At 39.6% G+C, this 25157-nt stretch overlaps 12 protein-coding genes across 12 annotated transcripts; 6 read left to right on the top strand and 6 right to left on the bottom strand.

Moving 5' to 3' along the window:
- Window positions 1–295: 295 nt before the first annotated feature.
- Window positions 296–2545, top strand: UTP4 (small subunit rRNA maturation protein UTP4; the record flags this gene model as incomplete). Its single annotated transcript, XM_002496847.1, has 1 exon — window positions 296–2545. One exon carries the CDS (start codon window positions 296–298, stop codon window positions 2543–2545), a length of 2250 nt encoding a protein of 749 aa, XP_002496892.1.
- A 131-nt stretch (window positions 2546–2676) lies between these two features.
- Window positions 2677–4263, bottom strand: ZYRO0D10538g (uncharacterized protein; the record flags this gene model as incomplete). The annotated part of the gene is made up of 1 exon (XM_002496848.1): window positions 2677–4263. One exon carries the CDS (start codon window positions 4261–4263, stop codon window positions 2677–2679), a length of 1587 nt encoding a protein of 528 aa, XP_002496893.1.
- A 195-nt stretch (window positions 4264–4458) lies between these two features.
- PEP7 (phosphatidylinositol-3-phosphate binding protein) lies at window positions 4459–6009 on the top strand (the record flags this gene model as incomplete). The annotated part of the gene is made up of 1 exon (XM_002496849.1): window positions 4459–6009. The coding sequence occupies one exon, from the start codon at window positions 4459–4461 to the stop codon at window positions 6007–6009; it is 1551 nt and encodes a 516-aa protein (XP_002496894.1).
- Window positions 6010–6334: 325 nt separating this feature from the next.
- On the top strand, window positions 6335–9526 carry NMD2 (Nmd2p; the record flags this gene model as incomplete). Its single annotated transcript, XM_002496850.1, has 2 exons — window positions 6335–6340; window positions 6413–9526. 2 exons carry the CDS (start codon window positions 6335–6337, stop codon window positions 9524–9526), a joined length of 3120 nt encoding a protein of 1039 aa, XP_002496895.1.
- A 41-nt stretch (window positions 9527–9567) lies between these two features.
- PTC7 (type 2C protein phosphatase PTC7) lies at window positions 9568–10656 on the bottom strand (the record flags this gene model as incomplete). Its single annotated transcript, XM_002496851.1, has 1 exon — window positions 9568–10656. One exon carries the CDS (start codon window positions 10654–10656, stop codon window positions 9568–9570), a length of 1089 nt encoding a protein of 362 aa, XP_002496896.1.
- A 321-nt stretch (window positions 10657–10977) lies between these two features.
- On the top strand, window positions 10978–11253 carry TIM11 (F1F0 ATP synthase subunit e; the record flags this gene model as incomplete). Its single annotated transcript, XM_002496852.1, has 1 exon — window positions 10978–11253. The coding sequence occupies one exon, from the start codon at window positions 10978–10980 to the stop codon at window positions 11251–11253; it is 276 nt and encodes a 91-aa protein (XP_002496897.1).
- A 140-nt stretch (window positions 11254–11393) lies between these two features.
- On the bottom strand, window positions 11394–12461 carry MRPL35 (mitochondrial 54S ribosomal protein mL38; the record flags this gene model as incomplete). Its single annotated transcript, XM_002496853.1, has 1 exon — window positions 11394–12461. One exon carries the CDS (start codon window positions 12459–12461, stop codon window positions 11394–11396), a length of 1068 nt encoding a protein of 355 aa, XP_002496898.1.
- A 1113-nt stretch (window positions 12462–13574) lies between these two features.
- ZYRO0D10670g (M1 family metallopeptidase) lies at window positions 13575–16181 on the top strand (the record flags this gene model as incomplete). Its single annotated transcript, XM_002496854.1, has 1 exon — window positions 13575–16181. The coding sequence occupies one exon, from the start codon at window positions 13575–13577 to the stop codon at window positions 16179–16181; it is 2607 nt and encodes an 868-aa protein (XP_002496899.1).
- Window positions 16182–16506: 325 nt separating this feature from the next.
- Window positions 16507–17658, top strand: PPE1 (phosphoprotein phosphatase methylesterase 1; the record flags this gene model as incomplete). The annotated part of the gene is made up of 1 exon (XM_002496855.1): window positions 16507–17658. The coding sequence occupies one exon, from the start codon at window positions 16507–16509 to the stop codon at window positions 17656–17658; it is 1152 nt and encodes a 383-aa protein (XP_002496900.1).
- A 51-nt stretch (window positions 17659–17709) lies between these two features.
- QNS1 (glutamine-dependent NAD(+) synthetase) lies at window positions 17710–19854 on the bottom strand (the record flags this gene model as incomplete). Its single annotated transcript, XM_002496856.1, has 1 exon — window positions 17710–19854. One exon carries the CDS (start codon window positions 19852–19854, stop codon window positions 17710–17712), a length of 2145 nt encoding a protein of 714 aa, XP_002496901.1.
- A 416-nt stretch (window positions 19855–20270) lies between these two features.
- ASP1 (asparaginase ASP1) lies at window positions 20271–21407 on the bottom strand (the record flags this gene model as incomplete). Its single annotated transcript, XM_002496857.1, has 1 exon — window positions 20271–21407. One exon carries the CDS (start codon window positions 21405–21407, stop codon window positions 20271–20273), a length of 1137 nt encoding a protein of 378 aa, XP_002496902.1.
- Window positions 21408–21815: 408 nt separating this feature from the next.
- On the bottom strand, window positions 21816–24725 carry OSH3 (oxysterol-binding protein related protein OSH3; the record flags this gene model as incomplete). Its single annotated transcript, XM_002496858.1, has 1 exon — window positions 21816–24725. One exon carries the CDS (start codon window positions 24723–24725, stop codon window positions 21816–21818), a length of 2910 nt encoding a protein of 969 aa, XP_002496903.1.
- Window positions 24726–25157: the final 432 nt, after the last annotated feature.

Genomic DNA, 25157 nt, shown 5'->3' on the forward strand with positions numbered 1-25157 from the left:
TTTTCAATGTTGATCTTGTTGATGTTGATGTTGATCTTATTGAAAATACCCAGAACTATGTGGTGTTAGGATGTACAATACACCAGGAACACAATTAACCGCTGAAGACTGCTAGAAGACGTATAAATATCCTGGAATTAGATTCTTGACCCATTGATATAAGAAGGTGAGCTAACAAGCGCCCTCAATATCCTTATTTCACCATATACGGGCATTATCATATCTCCCTTACACTTAGCCCATCTCGCCTTTAAAAAAAAAATTTGAAAAATTTGAAAAATTTCAAGCTCATCGCATGCCAGACAAAAGTAGAATTAGAACTATAAAGATGTCTGGTGAAGGTTCTATTGCTCTGCATAGGTCCAGATTCATTAATTTCGAGACCGGGAATATCACTGCAGTTTCCTTTTCTCACAAGTCGAATGTAGGGAAGCTTACGCCATCAGATTTACGTTTGGCAATCGGTAGATCAAATGGTACCATTGAAATTTGGAATCCAAGAAATGGGTGGTTCCAAGAAATGGTTATTAGATCTGGTAAGGATAGATCAATTGAAGGTTTGTGTTGGAGCAACGTTGCTGGTGAACCACTAAGACTTTTCTCCATCGGTGGATCCACTGTAGTAACAGAATGGAATTTGGCCACAGGTTTACCTCTCAAGAACTACGATTGTAATGCAGGTGTGATATGGTCCATTTCAGTGAATGAAAATCAAGATAGATTGGCAGTTGGGTGTGACAATGGCACTGTAATGATTATTGATATTTCTGGAGGACCTGCTTCATTAGATCATGATACCATTTTGATGAGACAAGAGGCAAGAATATTGTCATTGACATGGAAGGAGAACGATTTTATTATTGGTGGATGTTCTGATGGTAAAGTAAGAATTTGGCACGCTAAAGTAGATGATCCTAATAGAGGTAGATTATCTCAAACTATGAAAGTAGACAAATCAAAGAAAGAATCTACACTAGTGTGGTCAGTAATTTATCTACCTGGAAGAAATCAAATAGTTTCTGGTGATTCTACTGGTGCTGTTAAATTTTGGGATTTCCAGTTTGCTACGTTGGCACAATCTTTGAAAGTCCATGAAGCTGACGTTCTTTGCTTAACTACTGATGCTACAAACACCCACGTATTCAGTGCTGGTGTTGATAGAAAGATTTTTCAATTCACCTTTGTCAATTCTAAGTGGACTAATACTTCTAACAGATTATTACATGGGAATGATGTGAGATCTATGTGCTCCTACCAATCTGGTGGTGCTGATTTCCTCGTATCAGGTGGTGCTGAAAAAAGAGTTGTAATTAGTACTCTTTCGTCCTTTGCTGATGGGAAATTCAGAAAGATGCCAGTGTTTGTTCCTTTCACCAAAAACATACTAGCTAATGTAGAGCAAAGATTAGTTGTTATGTGGCATGAATCTACGGTAAAGATATGGAATGTTGGTCAAGAATTAGACTCGGTTAAAAATTATAGATTAGTGGCCAAGTTGGTTCTTAAAGATGAACAAGATATTTCTGCGTGTGATATGTCTCCAGATGGACAGGTTCTTGTAGTGGCGAGACCCTCTACTACTAAAGTATTCCACTTACAACCTGCATCTACTAAGCTATTAGTCACTAAATTGGATAACGGATTTTTGTCCCAAACGGGTTGTAAACTGGTCAAGTTTATCGATAACTCTAAACTTGTAGCTGTCTCTTCGGATGATGAACTTTTCACTTTGGATTTAGAATCAGAGGAAGATGAAACTGCTAATTACATTGAACTACCAGAAGTCCCAAGAACAAAGAGTTCAGTCAAAGTACCTTATTTGAATACAATTAACCATTTGGAAGTTCAAGGCCCTCTGGCGGTAATTAGCCGCTACTGCGGTGCAGTGGATACCGTCAACTTGGAAACAAACAAGAGTCATTCGTTGGTACGTCTAATGAATTTCATAACAGTTATCAAGATAAACAAAAAGAGAAACACTGTAATACTGGTTACTGCAGAAAATAAAATCTTCGAGTTCAAAATTAGTCAAGATGATGAAGAAACAGGTCTACTGACTCCATGGTCTAAGAACAATACTGAAAACATGCCTAAGCAATGGCAGACAATAAGAGAAAAATGTATGGGGATCTTTTATGATCAAAGTTCACCAGATAAGATTTGGTTTTGGGGACCTACTTGGATTTCCAGATTAGATTTTACCACTGACTTCCCCTTGAGTAAAAGAAGAAAGACTAAAAAGCACGGTCCTGATGGATTGACCATTACTGATGAAAGTAATTTCCTAAACGATGGTGATGAAGATGATGAGAACGATTTAGATATGGATGAAAATTTGGACATAATATCTTCCCAGTTTAGTAATTTTAGACAGAAGGATGCTCACAAGAGCAAGTCCGAAAATTCAAACTTCTTCTTCTCAGAGAAATATAGACCCATTCTCTATGCAGATGTTTTGTCTGACCAAGAAGTAATTATTGTGGAAAAACCTGCAAGCATGGGAATTTCCACTGGTGCATTTGACCTACCAAAATTGGTTTTTTAGTCTTATATAATGTAAAATAATCTTATAAAATTCCTCATATAATACACTTTCGAAGATGTTGAAGATACAGTCTTTTCTTTTTGGATTCATTATAGTTTACATCAAACGAATATATATTCGTGGTAAAAAGGCTACTCCAAAAGTGTCCATTCGACGGCTTTAATACCAATAATGGTGAAAATGCAAAAAAGGGCATATATCATTTCAAACCATGAGTCAATGACCACGTTGGGAACGGTGAATCGCTCACCTAGGAGTTCATTGACCTTCTGAGAGACATCAAAAGGCAGATTTGAGCGAATAGTCAGAATGGTGGCTACAACATAGACACCACTTAATTCAGATACAAATAAGTTTTTAATGATGGACGGTGTTTTGCAGTAATGAGACTCTTTCACGCCTTTCTTAAATTGAGGTAATTCGCTTGGACTTTCACCACTGTGAATAGCATACATTGCTAAAATGCGGAACCTTGTCGGTAACAGCGCTATCATATATGAAATCGTAGTAGCCACAGTAGAGAAAGAGCATACAAAGAGTGAGGTGGAAATAATTAATGAAATCTGTCTCGTCAATGCATCCAAATCGTGCTGATAATTGAAGCGGAAAAATATTATGTCTAATATATTGGCAATTGTAATGGCCAAAGGATCAGCCCCTAAACTGTTTTCCTCCAATTGACTGTATTGGCGGCCTCTCATAAAATCTGTTATAATCAATGGAATTCTCTTAGTAAATGTCATAACAATTTTTTGAAAACAATACAACAGAAAGGAAAGTTGGAATGCCTTTTTGGTGGTTTGCATCATCTTTGGTTCGCGCAGCCTGCCTTCTAACTGTCCCAATTCTAATTGGTACCAACCAATTTTATCTATTAACTGCACTCTCATTGGTGATTCTTTACCGCCATGTTCCTTGTCAAGTCTAGTCAATATTTTAATACTTTCATCCATGTGTTTTTGGTACTCTTCTATTTTTTTAATTACCATATCATCGGCATACCAAAGAAGAGTCCCAGTACTGTTATCATCGAAAACCTTTTGTGAATGATCGGCGCTAGAATATTTTATTCTACTTCTCAGTGTAGTATAGGTGTAGTACAAGGTAGATACTGATGCAACTGCTGATAACATGGCCATTACCGTAATTCCCACAATGGACAATTTGGTCAAAATGTTTTCCGTATATTTGAAGGGACCAATCGTGGTAAAATTTAATGCCGTCATTATAACAAGTAGAACTCCACTGGTAACAATAATGAGACCATCCATATCCATTTTATCATCAAAGAACTTGTTTAAAAACATCATAAGTGCAAAGAAAGGCTGAACTAGAATCAGTAAAACAGATAAAACCAATGAAACAAGGGGCCAAATCCATGTAGAAATAAAATTCGCCTGCTGCTTCGCATCTGCACTCTTAATTTGCCATAATACAATCTCAATGGTTACCACATAACTGACCATAGCCATTGAAAAGATGATTCTCATCGCTTTCAAAATCTTGGTTGAGGAGACAGAGTAATTAGCATACAATTTATAGAGAAAGTGGTTATCATCAATCTCTAATTGAGGAATCTTCTCCATAGTACCAGTGCTAGCAGGAGCTACAATAGCTTCGAATAGAGAATCCACTAGGAACCATAACCTACCGTATGACCAATGGTACGTCAATAGAGAAGTCAATATTAGCCCAATAACCATCAAAACATCTCCCATAATAGTTCAATTCGTGGAAAATCCATCCAGGGCCTTCAGTAGAAGTTGAAATCGAGCTTCACCGTCTAGTATGGTAGATATCGTTGTTGAAGGTAGTCAAATAAAGGTTATCTGTAGTCCGCGAACCCATTAAAGGTAAGCTGAACATTTGTACTATGAACACTTTGATACAAGACCTGAAGAGAGAGAAGTCTTATGGATAAAGAAGGAGGTGGTAATAGCAGTGGTGGAAGGCAGCAAAGTGGTAAAGTTACCAATATAAGCTGTCCGGTATGTGGGGAATCCATAGAAGGTTTAACGAAATTAAATAACCACTTAGATATAGATCATGGGTTTGATAATGGATCACCAGAGGTACAGAAGAGGAATAGTAAGAATCCAAAGACGTCTAAAGTACAGCAGATTGTTAAAAATCACTGGCAGAGACCTGATTCTTACGGTAGAGCCGTCTGTCAAGAGTGTGGGTCTTCTTCTAAGAAGTCTAATGCGTTCATCAATTGCAGGAAATGTGGACTAATATACTGTAATTTGCACTGCAAGAATATTATCAAACTTAATACGGACGCTCAGTATGATCCCTTACATGGAAAGTGGTATGCATGCTGTTATCGATGCTTTAGTGAGAGACCAGGATATAACGATTATGGGAGCTTTGTCGATAAAACAAGTTCCTTTATTGGATTACGGGAGACCAAAAATGAAGATAAAAGATTACGATTATTACAGTTGGAAAATAGACTTGTCAGATTAGTGAATGGAATAGCAAGTATTCATGCAAAATGCAAATCCAGTATTTTAATGAGTTTTACTATGCGTAACGAGGCATCGGAATTGGAACGAACTGTAACGCCATGGAGAAATGATAGAGGCGTGCTTGATTGTTCCGTTTGTTTTAAACCATTTGGATTAACCCTTTGGAAACACCATTGTCGATTATGTGGGAATATCGTTTGCAATCGTGATGAAACAGGTTGCTCTAGCGAAATTTCACTTCAACATCTAGTTAATGCCGCTAAGGATTTACCTTACCAACAAAAGGTTTCTGATCTTGCTGAAATTGATCATTCGATAAGGTTATGTTATAAATGCATAAGGAGTTTATATGGGGAGAGAAAATTTAAGAAGGACCTACAAAAACCTAAACCGCAGCTTCTATCGTTATGTGAGAGCTTAGAAAGCACCTCCAAACTAATAACTGATACGATCTCTCACATGGAGAAGTTCATGATAAGGATGGATGATTCCAAGATTGCAGAACAGATACCGAAAGAGGAGGATATGACGGAATCGAAAAAAATGAGAACTAAACTGTTGAGATCTGTAGCCATGTACAACAGTTTAGCGAGACAAGTATCTAGAATTACTCCTGCTAACCCCACAGAGGCTAAGATTAAAAGATCTGTGCAAGTTGCATCATCTACATTTATCAATGAAAAAATTCTAAGCTTAAAGAGAGTACCAGGAATGATTGATGATTCTCCCAGAACTAGTTCTCCAATAAGAGAACCTGATAAAGTCAAGAGCACAGATTTATTATTTAACAATTTGACCATATCAGAAGTGAAAAAGTACAGAGAAGAATTGATGGTATTAAAAGAGCAGAAATTTCTAGTGGAATCCATGATAGAAGAGGCTAAGAAGCAGCGAAAATTTGACGAAGTGGCCACATTATCTACTAATTTAAATGAGCTCTCAGAACAAATTGCAACGACTCAAGGTAACCTGGGAGAGCAAGGTTTCACATAAGTACGCATATATAACATTACCGCCTAATGACGTTACAAGCATTGGTCTTTTGAGAATATTCTAAATTTTTATGAACAATATTTGCAGCTATACAAATAGTCAAACTTTTCTATAGCATTTTAGTCAAATTTTTCTTTTTTTCGCTTTTTGTATTTTATTATGTCACAATTATATTGTTACCATTATGAAGATTTCCTTCCCTCTTAAGCTTAAGAAACTCTTGTTGAAGAAATTTCAAACTAGAGTTCACAGAACCCAGAGAAATAGTGGAAAAAACAGAAAGAAGCCACGATAAGAGTCTTATTCGAAGCTTAGGATATCGGGAATGGATGTATGTTACTTATAGGAGCAGATTTCAATCTCTTTGACCTGATTCAATTGCTAACATATAGCGGTAATAAAGGATGAACGAAGGTTAGAGCTTAGCGAGCTTAACACCAGAGCGTGGAACGGAGAGGAAGTATTTCCCTTAAAGCAAGCCAAACTTGACTCCAGTATCAAGAGAAATACTGGTTTTATCAAGAAGTTAAAATTGGGTATTACGAAGGATTCAAAGGCATCATTGTTGAAAGATCTGAGCGAAGTATCTTTGGAAAAATATCTTTCAGAGATCATTAATACAACCGATGAGGGCTTACAAAATGTACCTAACAAGAATGATGATGTAGCTGCAGTTGTTGAGGTGATTAGTGGCTTACACCAGAGATTCAATACTAGATTTACATGTGAGTTAATGGCACTATTTTTGAACCATTTTGCATGTCCACAGGAGGATTCTATTTCTGAGAAAGAAGCATCTACTCGTGTGAGCAAAATGAGGACCAACGTTCGAATTTTTACAGAGTTGTACCTCGTGGGTATATTCAACTCCCTGGACAACGTAACTTCAAAGGATGCCCTACCGGTTTTTCTGAGGAAAAGATTGGCTAAAAAAGAATCAGTTTTGGTGAGTATCCTAAAGGAAGTCTTAAGTTTTAACTTTAACGATGGATTCTCTTCTAGCATTGCGACTCTTTTTGTGAAGAAATTCCCACAACTGTTTGAAGAAAACAATTTAGCAGATAAATACATCCATGACAAGGATTTGAAATACTTGCTTCAAGGGATTTTCAAAAAATTTACCGAAGTTGTATCTGCCAGGGCTGTACAGTTGAATAAAAGGACCAAGAAATTGATCAAAGAACATCAAAAATGTCAAATTCGTACAGGTAAGGAAACAGATGATTTCTTGGAAGAGTACAATGCGACTCTACCACAGTATGAAAAATTCAAAAGTGCAGCTTTAGTCCTTACGGAGTTTTTCAAATTAGATCCTCCAGAATTAAACGAAGAAGTCGAAGCACAGGAGGATGAAGCCGCTAAACCATCTGTAATTACAAATGCAACGGGTGTCTCTCCAAGTCAAAAAGTTTGGGAAAATGATGAAGTTAGAAAATTTTACGAAGCTTTGCCCAACATTGATGAAATTCATGATCAGTCCCTTAAAAACAATGCTGATCCTGCGGGTGATAAAGTGAACAATTTCTTTAGAGAATTGGAGGAAGCTGACACGAAGGAGGCTATTGATCATTTGTCCGTATTGTACTGGTCTGAAAATCTGGACAATAAGGCAACTAGGAAACGGTTGATGAAATTTTTCATTGAAAACAAAGATTGGAGTAAATTAAGACTATACTCTCGATTCTTTGCCACTAATTCGAAGTACTTCCACGAATTGATAGAAGAATTTGTGAATTATGTGGACAGCGGATTCCGTAGTCAATTGCACTCTAGCAAGATAAATGTGAAGAATATTATCTTTTTTTCTGAGATGGTAAAATTCATGCAATTGCCAATCTACCTCATTTTCCACAAAATAAGAACGTTGATAATCAACCTCCATGTACCGAATAATATCGAAATCTTAACGGTGTTATTTGAGCATTTGGGTATCTTTCTAATCAACAAGCCAGAGTACAAGGCTCACATGGAGAAGATGATGGCATTATTGAAAGAGAAGAAAAGAGATAGACAACTCAGCATAAATTTAAAAGGTGCCATGGACAATTTAATAACTTTGGTGTACCCACCTTCGATTAAGTCTCTAAACGCATCTACCAAGGAACTCTCACCTGAGCAGCAATTCTATCATATTCTTATTAGGAGAGAATTGCAAAGTTTCGAAGTGGGACGTGTGGTCAAATTGCTGCGTAGGGCCCATTGGAAGGATGAAACTGTCAGAGATACACTTTTCGATCTCTTTGTAAGACCAGAGGAGTTGTCTTACCAAAATATATCCATTATGGCCAAAGTGTTGAGTGAACTGTACAAATACCAAAGGAATTTCGTCATAACCTGTATCGATGAATTGTTGGAAAAAGTTGAAAGAGGGTTGGAGATTAACGATTTCACGCACAGCATGCATAGGGTTGCGGAAGTTAGATATTTAACAGAGCTTTACAGTTTTGCGTTGATTAAACCCAATGTCCTTTTGGATACCATGTATCTCATTTTGAAATATGGGCATAACGGCAAGGGATCTTATCTGTTCAGCCCCAATGACATTGATGAAGCTGATAATTATTTCAAGATTCAATTGTTGTCGACCATGCTATTAAATCTACGAAGAAACACTTCCATGTTGAGTAAGAAACTACCGCTTTTCTTGCGTTTCTATGAGTATTATACTTTCACGAAGGAGCAGCCCCTGCCACAAGAGACACAGTTCAGCTTACAGACCACTTTCCAAAAATACGAGGACGAAGATGGCTTTGAAAGATCTAGTACCTTGCAAGAGAGTGCTGTAAGACTAACCTCCATGGTGAAGTCATTGAGTGGCGCACAAGGCGATGTGACAAAGGAAACTTCAAGCACCAATTTGACGAAGACCAATTCGGGAGCAGACTCTTCTGAAGACGAAAGTGACGACGAGGACGAAGAGGAATTGAGTGGAGTAGATGATACTGTAGAAGACGTAGAGGAGGAAGCTGACGGCGAAGAAGATGAAAGTGATGAAGATGACGAAGAAAGCGAAGAAGACGAAGATGGTGAAGATGAAGACGCAGATAGTGAAGATGAGGACGATAGCTATAGAGACGTTGTGGCTGACAGAGATATTGAGCAGAAGAGAATGTATGATGAATACCAAGCTAAATTAAAGGATGAAAATGAGCGTAAAATGGAAGACGAGTTGGAGCAACAATTGCAGAAGATGATGCAGGATTCTATGGACTCGAGAAAGAATGAGAAAATCGCAAGTGCCAAGATTCCTCTGGTCGGCGCGAATAAAACTAATTCCAACTTTGTTGCCGAGCCGACGGAAACTGAAGGCAATGAACAGGAGTCTCGCATTGCAGGCCAACAGCCTAAGCGGGTCGCCTTTACCTTCTTAAACAAGTCCGGTAAGAAAACGCAGTCGCGTACGCTAAGATTACCATCCAACGTGGATTTTGTATCGGGAGTGCTTGAAGAGGAGGAAAGATTGAAGAATGAGCGTGAGAAGATCAAGAACATCGTTTTGCAAAGGGCATTTGACTAAGAAAGACAAACAAACATATATACGTGTATAAGTAACCGCATCTATTCGACTTTCACGACGACTAGCGTAATATCGTCTTCCTTGCCGCCCATGTACCTTTGTCCGGTTAATCTAGACACTTCCTGTGCGAAAACTGAGGGAAAGTCCGGGTCCTTACTGAGTTGGACAGTCTTGTCGACGAATTCTTGCGATGCCTTCTGCAAATCCGACCCCACCAAAGACTGGTTGTCCTTCAGGAATAACTCCATGTCTTCCGTGGCGACGTTATCGGTGACACCATCCGTGGCTAGAAAAACGATATCGCCTTTCTCCAATTGGAACGTATATTCGTCGGCATCTGCAGGCTGGTTTCTAATGTAGCTACCACCGCGTCTTTCAGCTTCTTTCACCATTTGTTCAGGAACAATCGCTAGCTGGTAAGGGGCGTTAAACCCGACAGTTTGATATTTAGTTTGGAAGGCCAATTGATCGTTTCTGAAGACACCGCACCACGAATCGCCTAAGTTAGCCACTTGCAACTTACCCTCTGGTGTGAAATGTGCCACTATGGCGGTTGTGCCGCCCACCTGTACTGTACCCTCCTTTTGGATCTTATCGTACCCTAATTCAATCAACTTCTTTGGTGGGACCCCCACAGACAGTGCAAATTCACTCATTGCACTGCACAACTCCCTTGAAATCGCACTTGAATCATATCCGTGTTCCGCCCAGCCTCCAACTCCATCTGCAACTCCGGCATAAAACTCCGTAGGATTTACGCTTCTAATAAAATAATTGTCCTCACCCGTGGGGGAGAACTTCCCGGCAAGAGCCTTATAAACGGGATCATCCCTATCCTTTGGCTGAAATGCCACCACTGCCTTGTAATTAAACTGTTGGGATCCATCCTGCGGGACTGTTGAACTTGTACCACTCTGCCAACCCCAAGAACCTTTGCCAGAGAAAAAGCCTCGGCGCAATTGTCCGTATACTGCAAAATCCACATGAATTAGTGACCATCCTACTATTATACTTGTAATCAATACCAACATCCATAACATACCTTGCCATTGACGGCCCAAGAAGGGTCTACGAGCCGCTCCTCGAGCTGTACTTCCGTAAATAGGTCTTAAGCCAGCTTTTGCAAACATGGTACAGACTGACTAGCTACTCGAACCTGCCCTGTGAGTGAGTTCTTGATAACTGGCTGATTCTCGTATACCATATATGTGCTAGAATGCTGAATTCCCCCATATGTGTCATCACCGAGAATAATCATGTGATCCTAAGTCACATGATCTGGCGGTGTTAAGGAAGAGGGAAAAAGTTGGCTCGAGATGATTGGCCCATTGAAAAATTTCAATACTTTTCGCTATAGGCATACAGCTCTTGTCAAACTGAACGTTACTATTGAATACACTAGTGGTTACAACTCGCTAGGATTTTGCCAGACCATTGAGTTGCTTTGAAGGATGTCTACTGCTAACGTTTTGAGATACTCTGCCCTGGGATTGGGTGTTTTCTTTGGCTTGAAGAACGACATGGGAAACAAGAAGACTGCCTCCCAAAAGGCTGCTGATGACGCTTTCCAAGCTAAATTGAAGCTCGTGGACGAGGCCCGTGCAGAATACGGCAGATTACATAACCCTGCTCCTACCACCCAATCCAAAGAAATCAATTTGGAAGATCCAAACTTGGATATTGGTGCTGCCATCTTGCAGGCTGTCGACTCTCTAGGCTCCAATTGAATTGAGATGGACGTGATTAATGCATAAAATATTCTTTCTTTTTTTTATTATTATTATTATTTTTATTTTTATTTCTATTCTGTGTATTTACAAGGTAAACGTTTACATGATCTTTCTTTCTCTGATTTACTTATCATTCATTAGGTGCGGATTCTGCTAAAGATACGACCTGCTGGTAAACCGTATTTGGCCCTGATAGTGTCGGCTTGAGAATCCCAGTGACTTCTCCAGACGTGGGCTCCCACTGGAATTAAACCCTGAGTTTTGGCGAAAGATCTGATATCGAAATTGTCCCGAGACAGCTGGCCCGAGGGTTGCTCCACAGGATGACGCTGTCTAAAGACCCAAACTGCAAAGCGCTGGTTGCCAACGTTTTTCTCTGGCACGGGGGGTAAGTAATCCACTAGGACATTAGACTGGTCAAATTTTCTCGAATCGACCAAATTGTCGTTGTAACTGACCTTCACGTTTGCCAACCCGTAACTTAGGGTGGTGGTAAAAGTATCGTTTGCCAGATCAGGCTCGTCTGGGTTTACCACAAGGATGGTGTACTGTGTATTAGGGTCCACTGGTTCGTACTCCTGGATTTTGAACACTGGCGGTAATGAAGTAGCGTTTGTAGAAAGAATTTCGCCCGGCTCGACCCACTTGTTTATACCGGTAGAAAATGGGAACCTTATGTTAACCTCTGTGCGTGGAACCAAAGTGGGTAGAGTGTCAGGAATCACAGCAAGGGATTCCAATCTCTGCATGAGTAGCATTTGACCGTAGGATTCCCAATGCTGCTTACCAAGTAATCTGTAAACCGGTTGCTCATAATCGATTATGCGAGGGTCGTTTTCGAGTTTGTCGTGGTATTGGAAGTTGTACTGGACTTCAGGGTTATGCAGTTCAGCTTCAGCGAGTAGTTTTTCCTTTTCTTCGACAGTTTGGGCCTTTGAAGCCTTTTCGTAGACTTGAGCCGCCTTAGACTCTACGAAGTCGTAACACAGCTTGAAAGTCTCATCGATGTGTTCTGGGGGTGTGTATTTCACCCTGTTAAACCTTCTCTTGATTGATGGAGGGCCACTTGCAGGTGTGCCTTCCAGAATGGATCTCTTGATCTGTGCAGATGGTATGGAAAACGATTGGGGCCTGGAGCCACTGAAATCCGACCAGACTTTGGAACTTTGCAGTCTGGTAGATGTGGACAGCGATCTACGAAGCATTAGAAGTGCGGTAGCGGGTCAGAATGATGGGCTTTTTCTAATTCGAACTGTAGTAGTTTAGTTTTAATGTTGGTCTATTTGAAAATTTTCAATGTCGCGATGCCGAGGGAGAGTAGCGACAGTAAAGAAAATGAAAAAACAAGAGCTATTTTAAATGCAGCTGGGGGACACTAGAGGACCAGCTATTTGTTACGGGCCTCTTGGGAGTCTTGCAAAGAAATCTACCAGTTGAGTTATGTATATTTCCAATCTTCTTGAGATCCCGGATGAGTCTCTAGGGACCATGTAAAGGCTTGGCTGTTTTCACCTGTAAATCAAGCGGGAAAACTCCTACACGGTCTCGAGCTGAACGCTAAAGGGTTCACTATAGTTCGGTCCTGCGACCTGGCGCCAGGCGCCAGGCTATTTATTATTGTTTTTATTATTATAACATTGCACCTCAGCGCACTCATGCGGCACCAAGTCACTGATTACTATGCATTTTATCTTGCATGTAGTGTCAGTCGGGAGACGGTCGGATTTTACTTATTCCAGTAGAAATATGTTGCATATTTTTACTTGGCCAGATAGCGGGCCAGTGTTCAGATCTCGGTTATGGTAGACCCAGAATCTCAATTGTAGGCTCGTGGGGACTCGCAGTACGGTATTGTAGCTTTACAATGTAGTCACGGTAGATAGTAGATAATTTTTTATAACCAAGAGGTAAAAAATGCCATTTACCTAGCCCCCTTGCGAGTGACTCGATTGGAGTGCTGGAATAGAGGTGTTGAGCCCTGGAGATAACTATGACTCTTCTTCATGTTACTACTGGGCATTGGCTCAATTGCATTTAAAAAAAAAAAAAAAAAAAAAAAGAAAACAGCCAGATCTTGCTTGCATTCTCCCTCCCTTCCCACAATGGAAGAGTACTTAAACGTTGAAGTTCCTCTACCTCTATGCACTCTTTTTTGGCCGTTTTCAGCCATGTCTCTGTTTTGACACTTTTTCAGTACGCTTGACAATAATTTGACGTAAAGGTCGCCGATTAGGACAAACGATCAATATTCAACCTCTCAGCCGTTGAAGAAGTTTGGGAAAACCTAGTTGCTCGTGTCAACTACCTTAGAATCCATCATGTCAGATCAAGAACAAGATTTTACTCTGCCAAAAAGTTTCAATCCCAATCATTACGAAATCTCCCTCAAGAAACTAGATGCTGAAAAAAAAATCTTCCAAGGGCATGTTAGAGTTCATTTCCAGTGTGTTATCCCTGACCAAAAGATTTATTTGAATGCTAGAGATCTCGTCATTGAAAATGTTCAAGTGCAATTGAACAATGGACAATCCCTCAAAGTGGTATCTCAAGACTATGATCACAGATTGGAGGCCATTGTAATTGATGTGGGTGAGAATATCAGCGATAGCTTTACTGTGGCTATTGATTATCAAGGGAAAATTCAAACCAATATGTCAGGATTTTATCGTTCCAACTACAAGGACTTGAAGACCAATGAGGATAAATTCATGCTTTCTACCCAGTTTGAAGCCACTGACGCTAGAGGAACTTTCCCTTGTGTCGATGAACCAGCTAGAAAGGCTACCTTCAAGGTCTCTGTAACTGCCGATTCCCATTTGACGGTTCTGTCTAATATGCCCGAGCAAAGCTCACAGGTTGAAGGTAATGAAACTGAACATATCTTCCATACAACACCACGGATGTCAACGTATTTGGTTGCATGGGCAGTTGGTGAGTATGAGTTTATTGAAGGCAAAACTGAGAAGACCATTTATCCAACATTACAAGACTATTCTGTGGTTGATGGTACTTCTTCAACACAAGCCGCTCTGCCTATAAGAGTGTATACAGCAGTGGGGAAGAAAAATCAAGGTAAATTTGCTCTGTCGGTAGCTACAAAAGTGGTTGATCTTTTTTCTCAATTGTTCAAGATTCCATATCCTTTGCCTAAACTCGACCTCTTGTGTGTTGAATCTTATTCCCACAATGCAATGGAAAATTTCTCATTGATTACTTTTAGAACTACAGCGTTGCTGGTGGACGACAGTGATGATGTGAGTCCAGCGGCCTTGCAAAAAGTGGCATATGTGGTTTCTCACGAGATTGCTCACCAATGGTTCGGTAACCTCGTTACAATGCAATGGTGGGATGAATTATGGCTCAATGAGGGGTTTGCTACCTGGGTTGGTTACTATGCGGTCTCTGTATTTTTCCCTCACTGGGATGTAGAATCCATGGTGATGTTAGAATCTCATGAAGCGGCATTACAATTAGACTCCCTAAAAGAATCGCATCCCGTTAAAGTTGGTCTTCGTGATCCTAAGGATGTGGATCAAGCCTTTGATACAATTTCATATTTGAAAGGCTGCTCTGTATTAGAAATGGTGAGCGGCTACTTGGGTCAAGATGACTTCCTAGCGGGTGTGGCTCTATATTTGGAAATTAACAAATGGGGGAATGCTACTATGGAAGATTTGTTCGACTGTATCGGTAAAGTCGCCAAAGTAGAGATTTTGAGTAAAGTTAAACCATGGTTGCTTGAACTGGGCTATCCAATTCTTGATGTTAAAAAGTCTGGTGATCAATTGTCGTTGACGCAATCGAAAGCTAATACAGACAGTCTCTGGTGGGTACCGTTGCTACCAACGAGAGATGGGGAATTTATAAAGCAATCTGATCTGACAACCAGGACCACACAACTAGAGGCTGGTTCCAAATACACTTTGTTCAATACTGATGGTTATGCATTTTACCGTGTGAATTATGAATCGTTGGAATTAATAGACTCACTCTGCGATAACATTAGTCGGTTATCTTCTAGAAGCAAAATGGGCCTTTTGTCAGATTTTTGTTCTTTGCGTCCACTCTCTGATTACTTACATCTCGTCGATAAGACCATGAAGGTGCATGATCCTAAAGATGTATACGTCTGGAAGTCTATCCATTCTAGTTTATTAAAGACAAGGACGATCGTCTATAACGCCGTTGCTCCAGAATTGATGGCCAGTTTCGACCGTTACGTTTTGCAATTGGTTGAACCATGGATCAATGACGCACTAACTAATTTAGAAAATCCAACTACCCAAGATTCCAACGATCCGTACGCATTTGCCAGAACTTTATTTTACCATTCCATTCTGACAATCGCTGGTAAGCTATCGCATCCAAAGGTGGTTGCCCTTGCTAGAAAATTATATCAAAGAAATGAAATTAATGCTCATAACAGATCAATTGTTCTAGGGACCGTATTATCTCAACCAGACACTACAAGAGCAATTTTTGATCAAGTAGTTGAAGTACTCGAAGGAGCTGTTTTAGAAGAGATGGAGACCATATTAAGATGTTTGGGTAGTGTAACAAACCCTGAACTGTTCGAACCATGTTTCCAATTGCTTTTCAAAGTTGAACCTATGAATGTTCAGTTCTTACCGGAGGCCTTCCTCACCAATCCCCACATACATTCAAGCATTTTGTCATTTGTACAGCAAAACAGTTCGGCACTCATTGATAGACTCGTTGTAAACCAGACAGTTATTGGTAGATTTTTGAGCTTCACATTTGCATATTTCCAAGGCGAGGAAACCGTCCACAAGATTAAATCCATATTCGAAGGTCGTGACATTTCTGCATATGACAGGGTACTAAGACAAACCTTAGAAAAGATTGAAGCGAATACAAGATTTTGCAATGAAAATATTGGAGCACTTGAGAAGTTTCTAAAATGATTTTTTTTTTTTTTTTTTATGTTAAAAGTAGCTATTTGTCTGAAGGAAATTAAGAATATTCCAATAGTCATAGTGAAGAAGAGTTGAGGAATTCAGAGAATGGATACCTAGCACTATAGAAACCGTCAGACATAAAAGAAATTGGCAATTTTACTATTAAAATTCGTTTAGTATTTATATATACCCGTTTTCGATGATCTACCTACCTTTATCATGTACTTCAATCAAATGATGCATTTCTTTCTACCTTTAAATATTGTGATTAGGATGTAGTAAAACTTTTGAAAGAGAAAGGTCTAATGGGTATGAGTCATATTAGCTGATAATGGGTGATGATATTCGTAGGAAGTTGATATTAAAGCAATTAGATCAGGCTAACCTCGCTGCTGGTGATGAAGGTGAAGAAGAGAATGACTTAGGGGAATTGCCCTCAATTAAAAGTAATTCAATGGGTTCTCAAAAACAATCACCAAATGGTACTGTACCTGCCGGTAATGGTGATGAAACTACTTGGAAACAATTTTTTGACCACAATGAACGTATCAAGATTCGGAATCGAAATTTGGAATTTAATACTTATTACAGTTTACCTAACTCTATAAATGCGCCTTCGATCCCAATCTTTATTTTACATCATGGTGCAGGATCATCAGGTTTGACATTTGCCACATTGGCTCAACAGATAAGTTCTCAATTGAACGGTAATTGTGGATATTTTACCTTTGACGCTAGAGGCCACGGTACTACGAGACCTCTCGAACCATCAAAGGGGCTCCAATATGATCGTCAATCCTATATCGATGATTTCGTAGAACTGCTGGAACAATTTTACAGTAAACATTTAACTCAGTTGGGAGCAGTAAAATTATCGTTGGTGCTCGTAGGTCATTCCTTAGGTGGTAGTATCTGTACTTTTTCCCACATGCAATTACCGGAGCATTTACGAAACAAGGTCCTAGGTGTTTTCATGCTTGATATAGTGGAGGAAGCTGCCATCTTAGCTTTGAAAAATGTGCACAGTTTCTTGAGTAAGACACCTAACGTCTTCCAAAGTTATCAGGATGCTATTGATTGGAGTATTCGTCGTGGGATGTCAAAGAATAGATCTAGTGCTGAAATTGCTGTTCCAGCATGTTTTCATCAAATGACATCTGGCAAAGTGGTTAGAATTACCAATTTAAGAGATTTTGAACCATATTGGGATACTTGGTTCGTAGGATTATCGGAAAGGTTTGTCAGTCTCCCCACAAGTAAATTACTCTTATTAGCCGGTAACGAGAATTTGGACAAGGAACTGATTATTGGTCAAATGCAGGGCAAGTACCAACTTGTAGTTTTCCAAGATTCAGGACATTTCATTCAAGAGGACACTCCAGTAAAGACTGCAATAACGCTAATAGATTTTTGGAGAAGGAACGATTCCAAAAACATTGTAATTAAAACTAATTGGGGGGCCAAAAATTTTACGAGTCAGTAGAGTATGTAATTTATGAAATAATTGTTCGGATTAAGTTGCCTATCTTTAACTCTAGTCAATAGACATAATGTTTAAATCACCGGTGTTCCTGCCCTCACATTGGGCAACTACTTCATCAATCTTTCTAGATGCCCATGGGAATCTTGGGTTTATCAAAAATGGTCTTAGATCAAACCTGTTATCATCAGGAGAATATTGCTCAGCATGATAGCTGGGTGTTAAAACTGTCTGCTTGTGTCTGTTGATGGCATAAAAGAAGAAAAACTTCTTTACCTTCTCTGCGACTTGAGTAGGTGATAGCTTAGGAGTCCATTCGTGAAGTAATTTTAAGAACATTGAATAAGGCCCACATTTTTCTACTTTACGCAAGTAACCAAATTTGCTTAGTTCTTCATAAGTCATACCCATATCGATTTCATCTGATTGAACGTAATCCTTTGTAATAGGTTCCAATTCAGCGGTTGGTGTAGCGTTCAAAAAGTCTTCCAATATTGGCATATCAAAATTTTTGGTTGCATATGCAATGAATCTCTTTAAGTCAGTCTTTGAAATACCACCGATTGGATTTATATCAGCTGAGGAACAGTCGTATTTGGTTAAATAACCTCTTAAACATTCATCGACATTTGCACTACCAAGCACTAGTAGACCACCTGTGTTGGGGGTTCCACGAACCCATGGTAATAATTGGGCAAATAAATATGCTAAAACCATTCTCAAACGAGCTTGGATGTTCTGCAATGCCAGATTTTCAATTTGTGAACCACCGAAAATCTTAAAGATGGGTTTCTTACCTGTAGCTACTTCGAAGATCGACACTACACTGGATACGATTTTATCCATTTTCAAATCCACATGGTAAGAACCAATCCTCTTAGACAATTCAGCACTTCTTGATTGTGTCTCCTTCGAAGAATTTTCAGTCCCCATGAAGGAAGTATGTAATATTTTGTTGCATATTTCTTCTGGAGAGGAAGGGATCCAATCTTCGGCGGCACGAGCCACTTTACGAGCGTCTTTCAAAACTTGTTCATTTCCCTCTTGGATTTCTTGGAATACAATCCTGCACATAGAATAAGTTATGGTAGCTGTGGCACACGAATCGATACCACCAGAGAGAGCCAAAAAGAATCCAGATCCATTGCATCTCCTTACGTAGTCCCATAACCAACAAGCGGGACCAAGTGCAATCTCTTCTTCAGGAATGTGGTAGAAAGGTTCACGAGTCTTGGTTGGAGCAATCTTCATATCAAATCTTAGTGCCAAAGGTGCTAATTCCACAGGGACATGAATCCTCTTGAATTTTGTTTCTGTCAAAGAAGCTTGTAGCCCACGGGACATTACGGAAGCACGGTAAGATCTAACTTCTTCTAAATCAACTGTTGCCGTTACCACTTCCACATCTTTCAATGAGAATTGAGATCCTTGAGCTACTACTTTTCCATTTACTGCGATAAGTGCACATCCGTCGTAGTACAACCTGTCACCATCGCATCCACGTTGGTTGGCATACAGATATACACCACCACAGCGACTAGTAGCACTAGCAATCAGATCCAATCTTTTGTTCAATTTACGCAATTCGTGATGGGATCCTGAAGAATTTGTAATAATTTCTACACCATCCAATGACATGGCAATGTGAGGAGATTGTGGTGTAAACAACTCTTCACAGGTTTCAGTACCAATACAAGTATCCAAAGTATGGATTACTGCATCACCAAATGGGACTGATTGTTGTTCAGTGACTTTTTGAATCACTGGCGGTAGAAAGAATTCCTCTACAACACCAGTCTTCATCCATGGTGTGAAAAATCTCATCTCTCTATAATTTCCATCATTTGCAAGCCAAATTTTGGGTCTAATAAACAGTATTTGACCATCTAGAGATAGAAGTCGACAATTGTATCTTACATTCTTGTGCATAACGGGCATACCAATATCCAGTAAAATACCATGGGTCTCAGGTTTCCTGATGATTTGAGCATACATTTCCCATGAGTGAAGATTCACATCATTCTCCAAGAAATGATCTAAACAACCATAACCAGTGATTTCCAGTTCAGGTCCCACCCTTAACCTAGCGCCCTTTTCCTTAGCTATCTTAATGGACTCCAGGATACGATCTCTGTTACCTTCAAAATCAAGAGCCCATTGATTTAAGTTACAAGTTGCCAATGTTATGAGATTGGACATGTTAAAGAATGGTTATTTGGTCCTCTCGAGAGTGTGAATTGAGTTCAACTCATCGGAGTTCTTAGCACTATTACATGTACATCATCAAATCTTCGTAAAGTACGACTAATATATACTATGAGGATATTTCACTATCCAATATTTGGGTATAAGGAGCACTTCAATAAAGAATCTGACCAGCTGATTCTATTGCAGATAGTTGGAAATGGTACTGGTAGTCTTCTCACTTAAATATCTCCTTGTCTCCATGATTTATGATGCTATAAAATGTAGGATGCGATGTAATTGAGAAATGGACCCATCATTCCCCTTGGAGGATGAATATCCACGGTTTATAGCACCTGCAATGATGAATTCTGGGGATAATAATGTTAAAAATTGGGTTGTTGTGTAGAAAAAAATTCATTTGCTTCCCATTAACCACCATAGACACCACGGAATACATGCCTCGTTTCCTCCATGGTGTATTTCTTTGCCAGGCATAGTTGTAGAAGCATTCTACTCTTCTCTGGGTTCAAATAACCTGATGCTATAATGTTGCAGTTAGACTTCTCGGTAGCCTTTGGTAAATTAGCGTTGGGAACCATACCATCCATAGCCCTCTTTGAGAAAACAATAGGGATATCTTGAGCCAAACATCTTTCATTGACGGTTTCTGGTAGAGTACCTGCCCCCAAAGCGGCAACGACCATACCTTGGTAGCGTCCAGCTGCTATGTCGATCATTTCTGAATCCATCGCCTGGTGAGCGTATAAGATACAAACCTTGGGTAGCTTTGAAATGGGCGAACTGTCTTCTAATCTCAATTTAAATTTATGACAGCCTAATGGTTTCGATGGCGGGTAATAATAGTGCACTTCGTTATTGAAGAAATTACCCAAATACCCCTGTCTAACGTTGAATGACTCTAGGGAATTAGCATTAGTTTTGGTAATGTAGTAACCAGAGGAAATTTGGTCATTCAATGAAACGAGGACACCACGACCTCTAGATTTGGAATCTGATGCGATGCAAATAGCTTGGTACAGGTTCATAGGACCATCCGCGGATACACTAGTTGATGGTCTCATAGAACCTACAAATACAACCGGTAACTCTCCAAAATCGATGGTATTTTCGATGAAGAATGCAGTCTCAGCCATGGTATCAGTACCATGAGTGATGACAATACCATCAAAACTTTGTAAAGAATCAGAGACAGCTCTGTAAATTTTGAAAAGAATCTCTTCATTTATGTCTTTAGAATCAACATTGCACAGCTGTTCGTATTCAATTTCGCATACACTCGAAATATCAGGGATTGATTCTAACAGTTCTTGGATGGTTAAATCGACGTGGTATCCAGCAGTTTGCGAGGAAGATGCACCTTTGGAAGCAATTGTACCACCAGTACCAAGAATTTTGATTCTAGGTAGAGTACGGTGCTGGTCTGGTTCACTGGCAGCCGCAACAGCAGCGGCTCTCTGAGCCTCTAGTTCAGAACTTTCAATGGTAAACAATGAATTCTCAGCATCAGGGCATATAGTGGTGATCTCAAGCCTGTTGTTCACCATTTTGGAAGATGACGTAGACTACTTGATGCTTTAAATATAAATAAAGATGACTATATGTCCAAGAATACAACTTCTATAAGCTCTCCGAAGATATTTTCAATTACTATTCGATGAGATGAGATGCTCAGATTTTTATTTTTTTTTTTTTTTTTTTTTTCAATTTTATGCGTGACGGGCTTAAAAAATTTCAACAGATTTGAAGTGACAGAAAAAATGGCATAATAGGGCATCGCTCTGAGCAAATGCAAACATTCTAATTTTCTTATTTACATAATCATCAGGAACATGGTGAAAAATTACAATTGGATTTATACCTTAGCATTTGGTTGTTGTTGTTTTTTTTTTGTTTTTTTTTTTTTTATTCTTATTCCTCATTACTATCATACTGTTAATTTTAATTCATCATTATCACCATAAAGGCGTGATACTGGTCCAATCTTGACGTTTTCTTTTTTCCCAGTAGTTCTGTAGCCCATCAATAATTTGCCATTCATTTTTAGCAGTTTTCTTGAAAAACTGGGGTTTAACGTCTTCACCGCGTGTACGTCTCTCACGCTGATCCTTTTCCAATTTTAATTTTAACTTTTCAGCTTGATCAGTTCTACCCTCTTCATAAGCCCTTAAATCAGGTCTTAGACGAGAATCTGTTGGAGGTAGTTGGCCGTGTTCTAACTCTGTAATTTCGTTTAAATTTGAGGTAAAAACTGTAAACCCATACTTTTTCCTGGAATCTGGTACCAAGTCACCAACTTTCCAAATTGTCCTTTGTGTCTCATTTTCCCTTAGAGAATCCGTCCATTTTCCGGTAACTTGGCTCTTTTCCCGTTTGGATGATAGTATGTTAATGGTCAAATCTTCAGATCTGCCGCCAAACATGCCGGTATTCTTAAAAGCGACGGTCGCTTTTCCACCGTTAGAGGATTGAATCTCCAATTCGTTAATGGGCTCCACGTAACGTTCACCAGCGATCAAATTTTTGAGCATTGTAGTAGGTTGGGCCCATTCGAAGGTCAGACCACTTGGTTTAAATTTTAAGTGAATAGTTCCTTCATTGTTTAATTCCATAGATTTACCCCAAAATTTTTGAACTGGCGAAACGGTATAGCAGCATTCCCATAATTCATGTTCTGCATGGAAGGCCAACACCAACGGCTTGTGTGATACTTTTTCCGCAATTAGTCTATATCCTAAGTCCTCTCTTACCAATTCGAAAGTTTCTGCCAATAATGGTGTAAATGGTTTTCTTAGCACTCTAGTCTTATCCCTGTAAATAGAAAGACAAGAAACGGCAAAGGCAGATACGTATTGCAGACACTTTGAATTTTCTTCAGGATGACAGGCAGCCTCAGTGAGCAAATCTGCATATTCGAACATTTCAGCAACGGTTTGTAAAATGGTCACTGGTTCATTGACGGTCACTGGCATGGCAATAGAACTCAAATCCTTACCGACGTTTTTCCTCATGAACGACAATATACTCGGTGGTGTAGTGTCCTGGGGGCGAACGTCGTTGCGACGCTTAATTTGACCTTTCCAGGGCAATGGATATAAATCCTTTTTCATACCTTGTTGATATTGATGTTCATCCTCCGCTTCAGTGGTGGTAAAAATGGGAATTTGTTCCGGTGAGGGACCTCTATGAGTCGAGGGTCTACTTTGTAGAGGGCTTCTATAAGTATGAGGTGGCTCTCTTAAAGAACTCCTTATGGCAGGTGACTCACTTAATGGGCTCTTCTCACGTTGAGCAACAACTGACAGTTTATGCTCAGAATCCATTGTTGAAGACAATGTTTCATTGGTATTCGCCTCTGTGTCGTCGACATCCAACATAATCACACCGCGTTCCATATTCTCTGTAGCATCAAAATATTCGTCATTACTAAATAATGATAGCGTGGTAGCCTTGTGGTCTCTCATTTGCCTTGACAACTGTTGGTGGTCCTTGAAAAGAACATGGCCTTGTTGTACAAATCTCGAAACTATCAATTCCAAATCACATAACTTTTGGTACAATTGATGTCCTGGTCGACTGGATGGGTTCAGGAGAGATCCCAACGATTCACCAGAATCACTAGTTGAAGAAAATGCAGGTTCTTTGTTTTTCTCCTCGAACGATGAAGCGGTAGAAGTGCGTGAGAGCGGATGTCCCTTAGAATTATTTTGCTGGGATGCGTACAACAACGATTCCTCTTTACATTGTTCTACACGTTCTTGTAAAAGCTTTAGCTGTAGTGCGAATTCTTCGTAACTTTCATCTGGTAATGGGTTGTAGCTCAGATCCTCATCAAAATTTAGTCTGGAGGGTCTAGTGGAATTGAAAAGCTGCAATCCTTCAGAGCGTTTAGGTTCCTCAGGTTTTCCCTTTGGTGTTTGGTCTTCTTTTTTTAATGCCCTTTGAGAAAGGCAAGATTGTAGAGCGTCGACCCAAATTTTCCATGTGGAATTATCTATTGCTTTTAAAACCCACAGTTCCATACCTGAGTCAATAATTATTAATCTATCCTTTTTATTTGCGCTCACAGTGGAAATACCAATTACAATTTCACCACGACACGTTTGATTCTTTTCGTTCAAGTGATAGAAAAGTGTACCATACTTATAGTCTAATGAGAAAAACCTCTTCTTAAACCCCTGATGCCTTTTTCTTCTTTTTTTGAAAAGATACCCTTGCAAATATCTTCCTTGTTCCACTCTTAATACATCATCTTTTTGTAAATTGACAAATGATGCCTGTGGCGGTAAGGCAGGTGATTGGGGGAAGCGCACACTTCTTGCGGATTTTGTTTCTTCTTGATTGACTACGGCTGCACTGAACAGAACTTTTTTCTTTGCATTTTTAGAATAAGTATTGTCAAGCACAAATGCGTAGTAGTAATCGTTGTCCTTAACATTTAACAGTCCAGATTCTCTTTTATTTCCTGCTACTATACCAACGCTTTTAACAAGTTTAAATCCAGTGGTATTTAGCCTTTCCTGCAAAGGAATCTCTTGTGATTGTTGTTGGATGTTACTCAGAGTTAGAGATCTTTTGGGATCTTGAGGACTAGACACCGATTCTCCGCCTGATTTTGTATCCGGAACTGCCAGACTGCTTCTGCTGTTGAGTGATTTAGTGGTATAGTCCAATAATGCCTTTGTATCAGGAGCGATGTGGACAGCACTGGGAGAATTACCATAGAGGCTCGATCTTGGTTTTTTGTAAATATCCAACTTGACAGATTTCTTCAACGGTTTAACCTGATATTCAATTTCATCCCCTTGAATCCCACCTAGCCATCGAATCACAAATGATCGACTTTGGACGTCAATGGTCTCCATTTCTTGACAACAATTGTCTCCGATCAAAGGAGAGGAAGAGAGGGCAGAAAACCAGTTCTATTTGAGAATCCCTCTCAGGCGATAGTAAAACCAATAACTTTCCAGTCACAAACTGAATACGAAGCCAATTGAAAGGAAACTTCAGAGAGTCTTCCCCTTATCCTAGTGTTTACAACTTTGGACTCTGTTGGAAATCGTTTAGAATAGGGTTTTGGTGTGCTTCTCTTTGACGTGAACGATTCATTGTTGTTCTAGCAAAAAGGGAGCCCTAAGTTCTGGAGTTAAGCCCTAAAATAAATCACGTGACAAATGGCACTTGACTATAATCTGTACAATTTCATCTTTGAGTGGTAGTGAGGACATGGCTAGGATACCATGATGGCAGTACTTAGGTAAGTATGGGTCCCTCGTATCTATAATATCTTCTCTGGT

This window comes from Zygosaccharomyces rouxii (genome assembly GCF_000026365.1).
Source record: "Zygosaccharomyces rouxii strain CBS732 chromosome D complete sequence".
NCBI classification, from domain to species: Eukaryota; Fungi; Ascomycota; class Saccharomycetes; order Saccharomycetales; family Saccharomycetaceae; genus Zygosaccharomyces; species Zygosaccharomyces rouxii.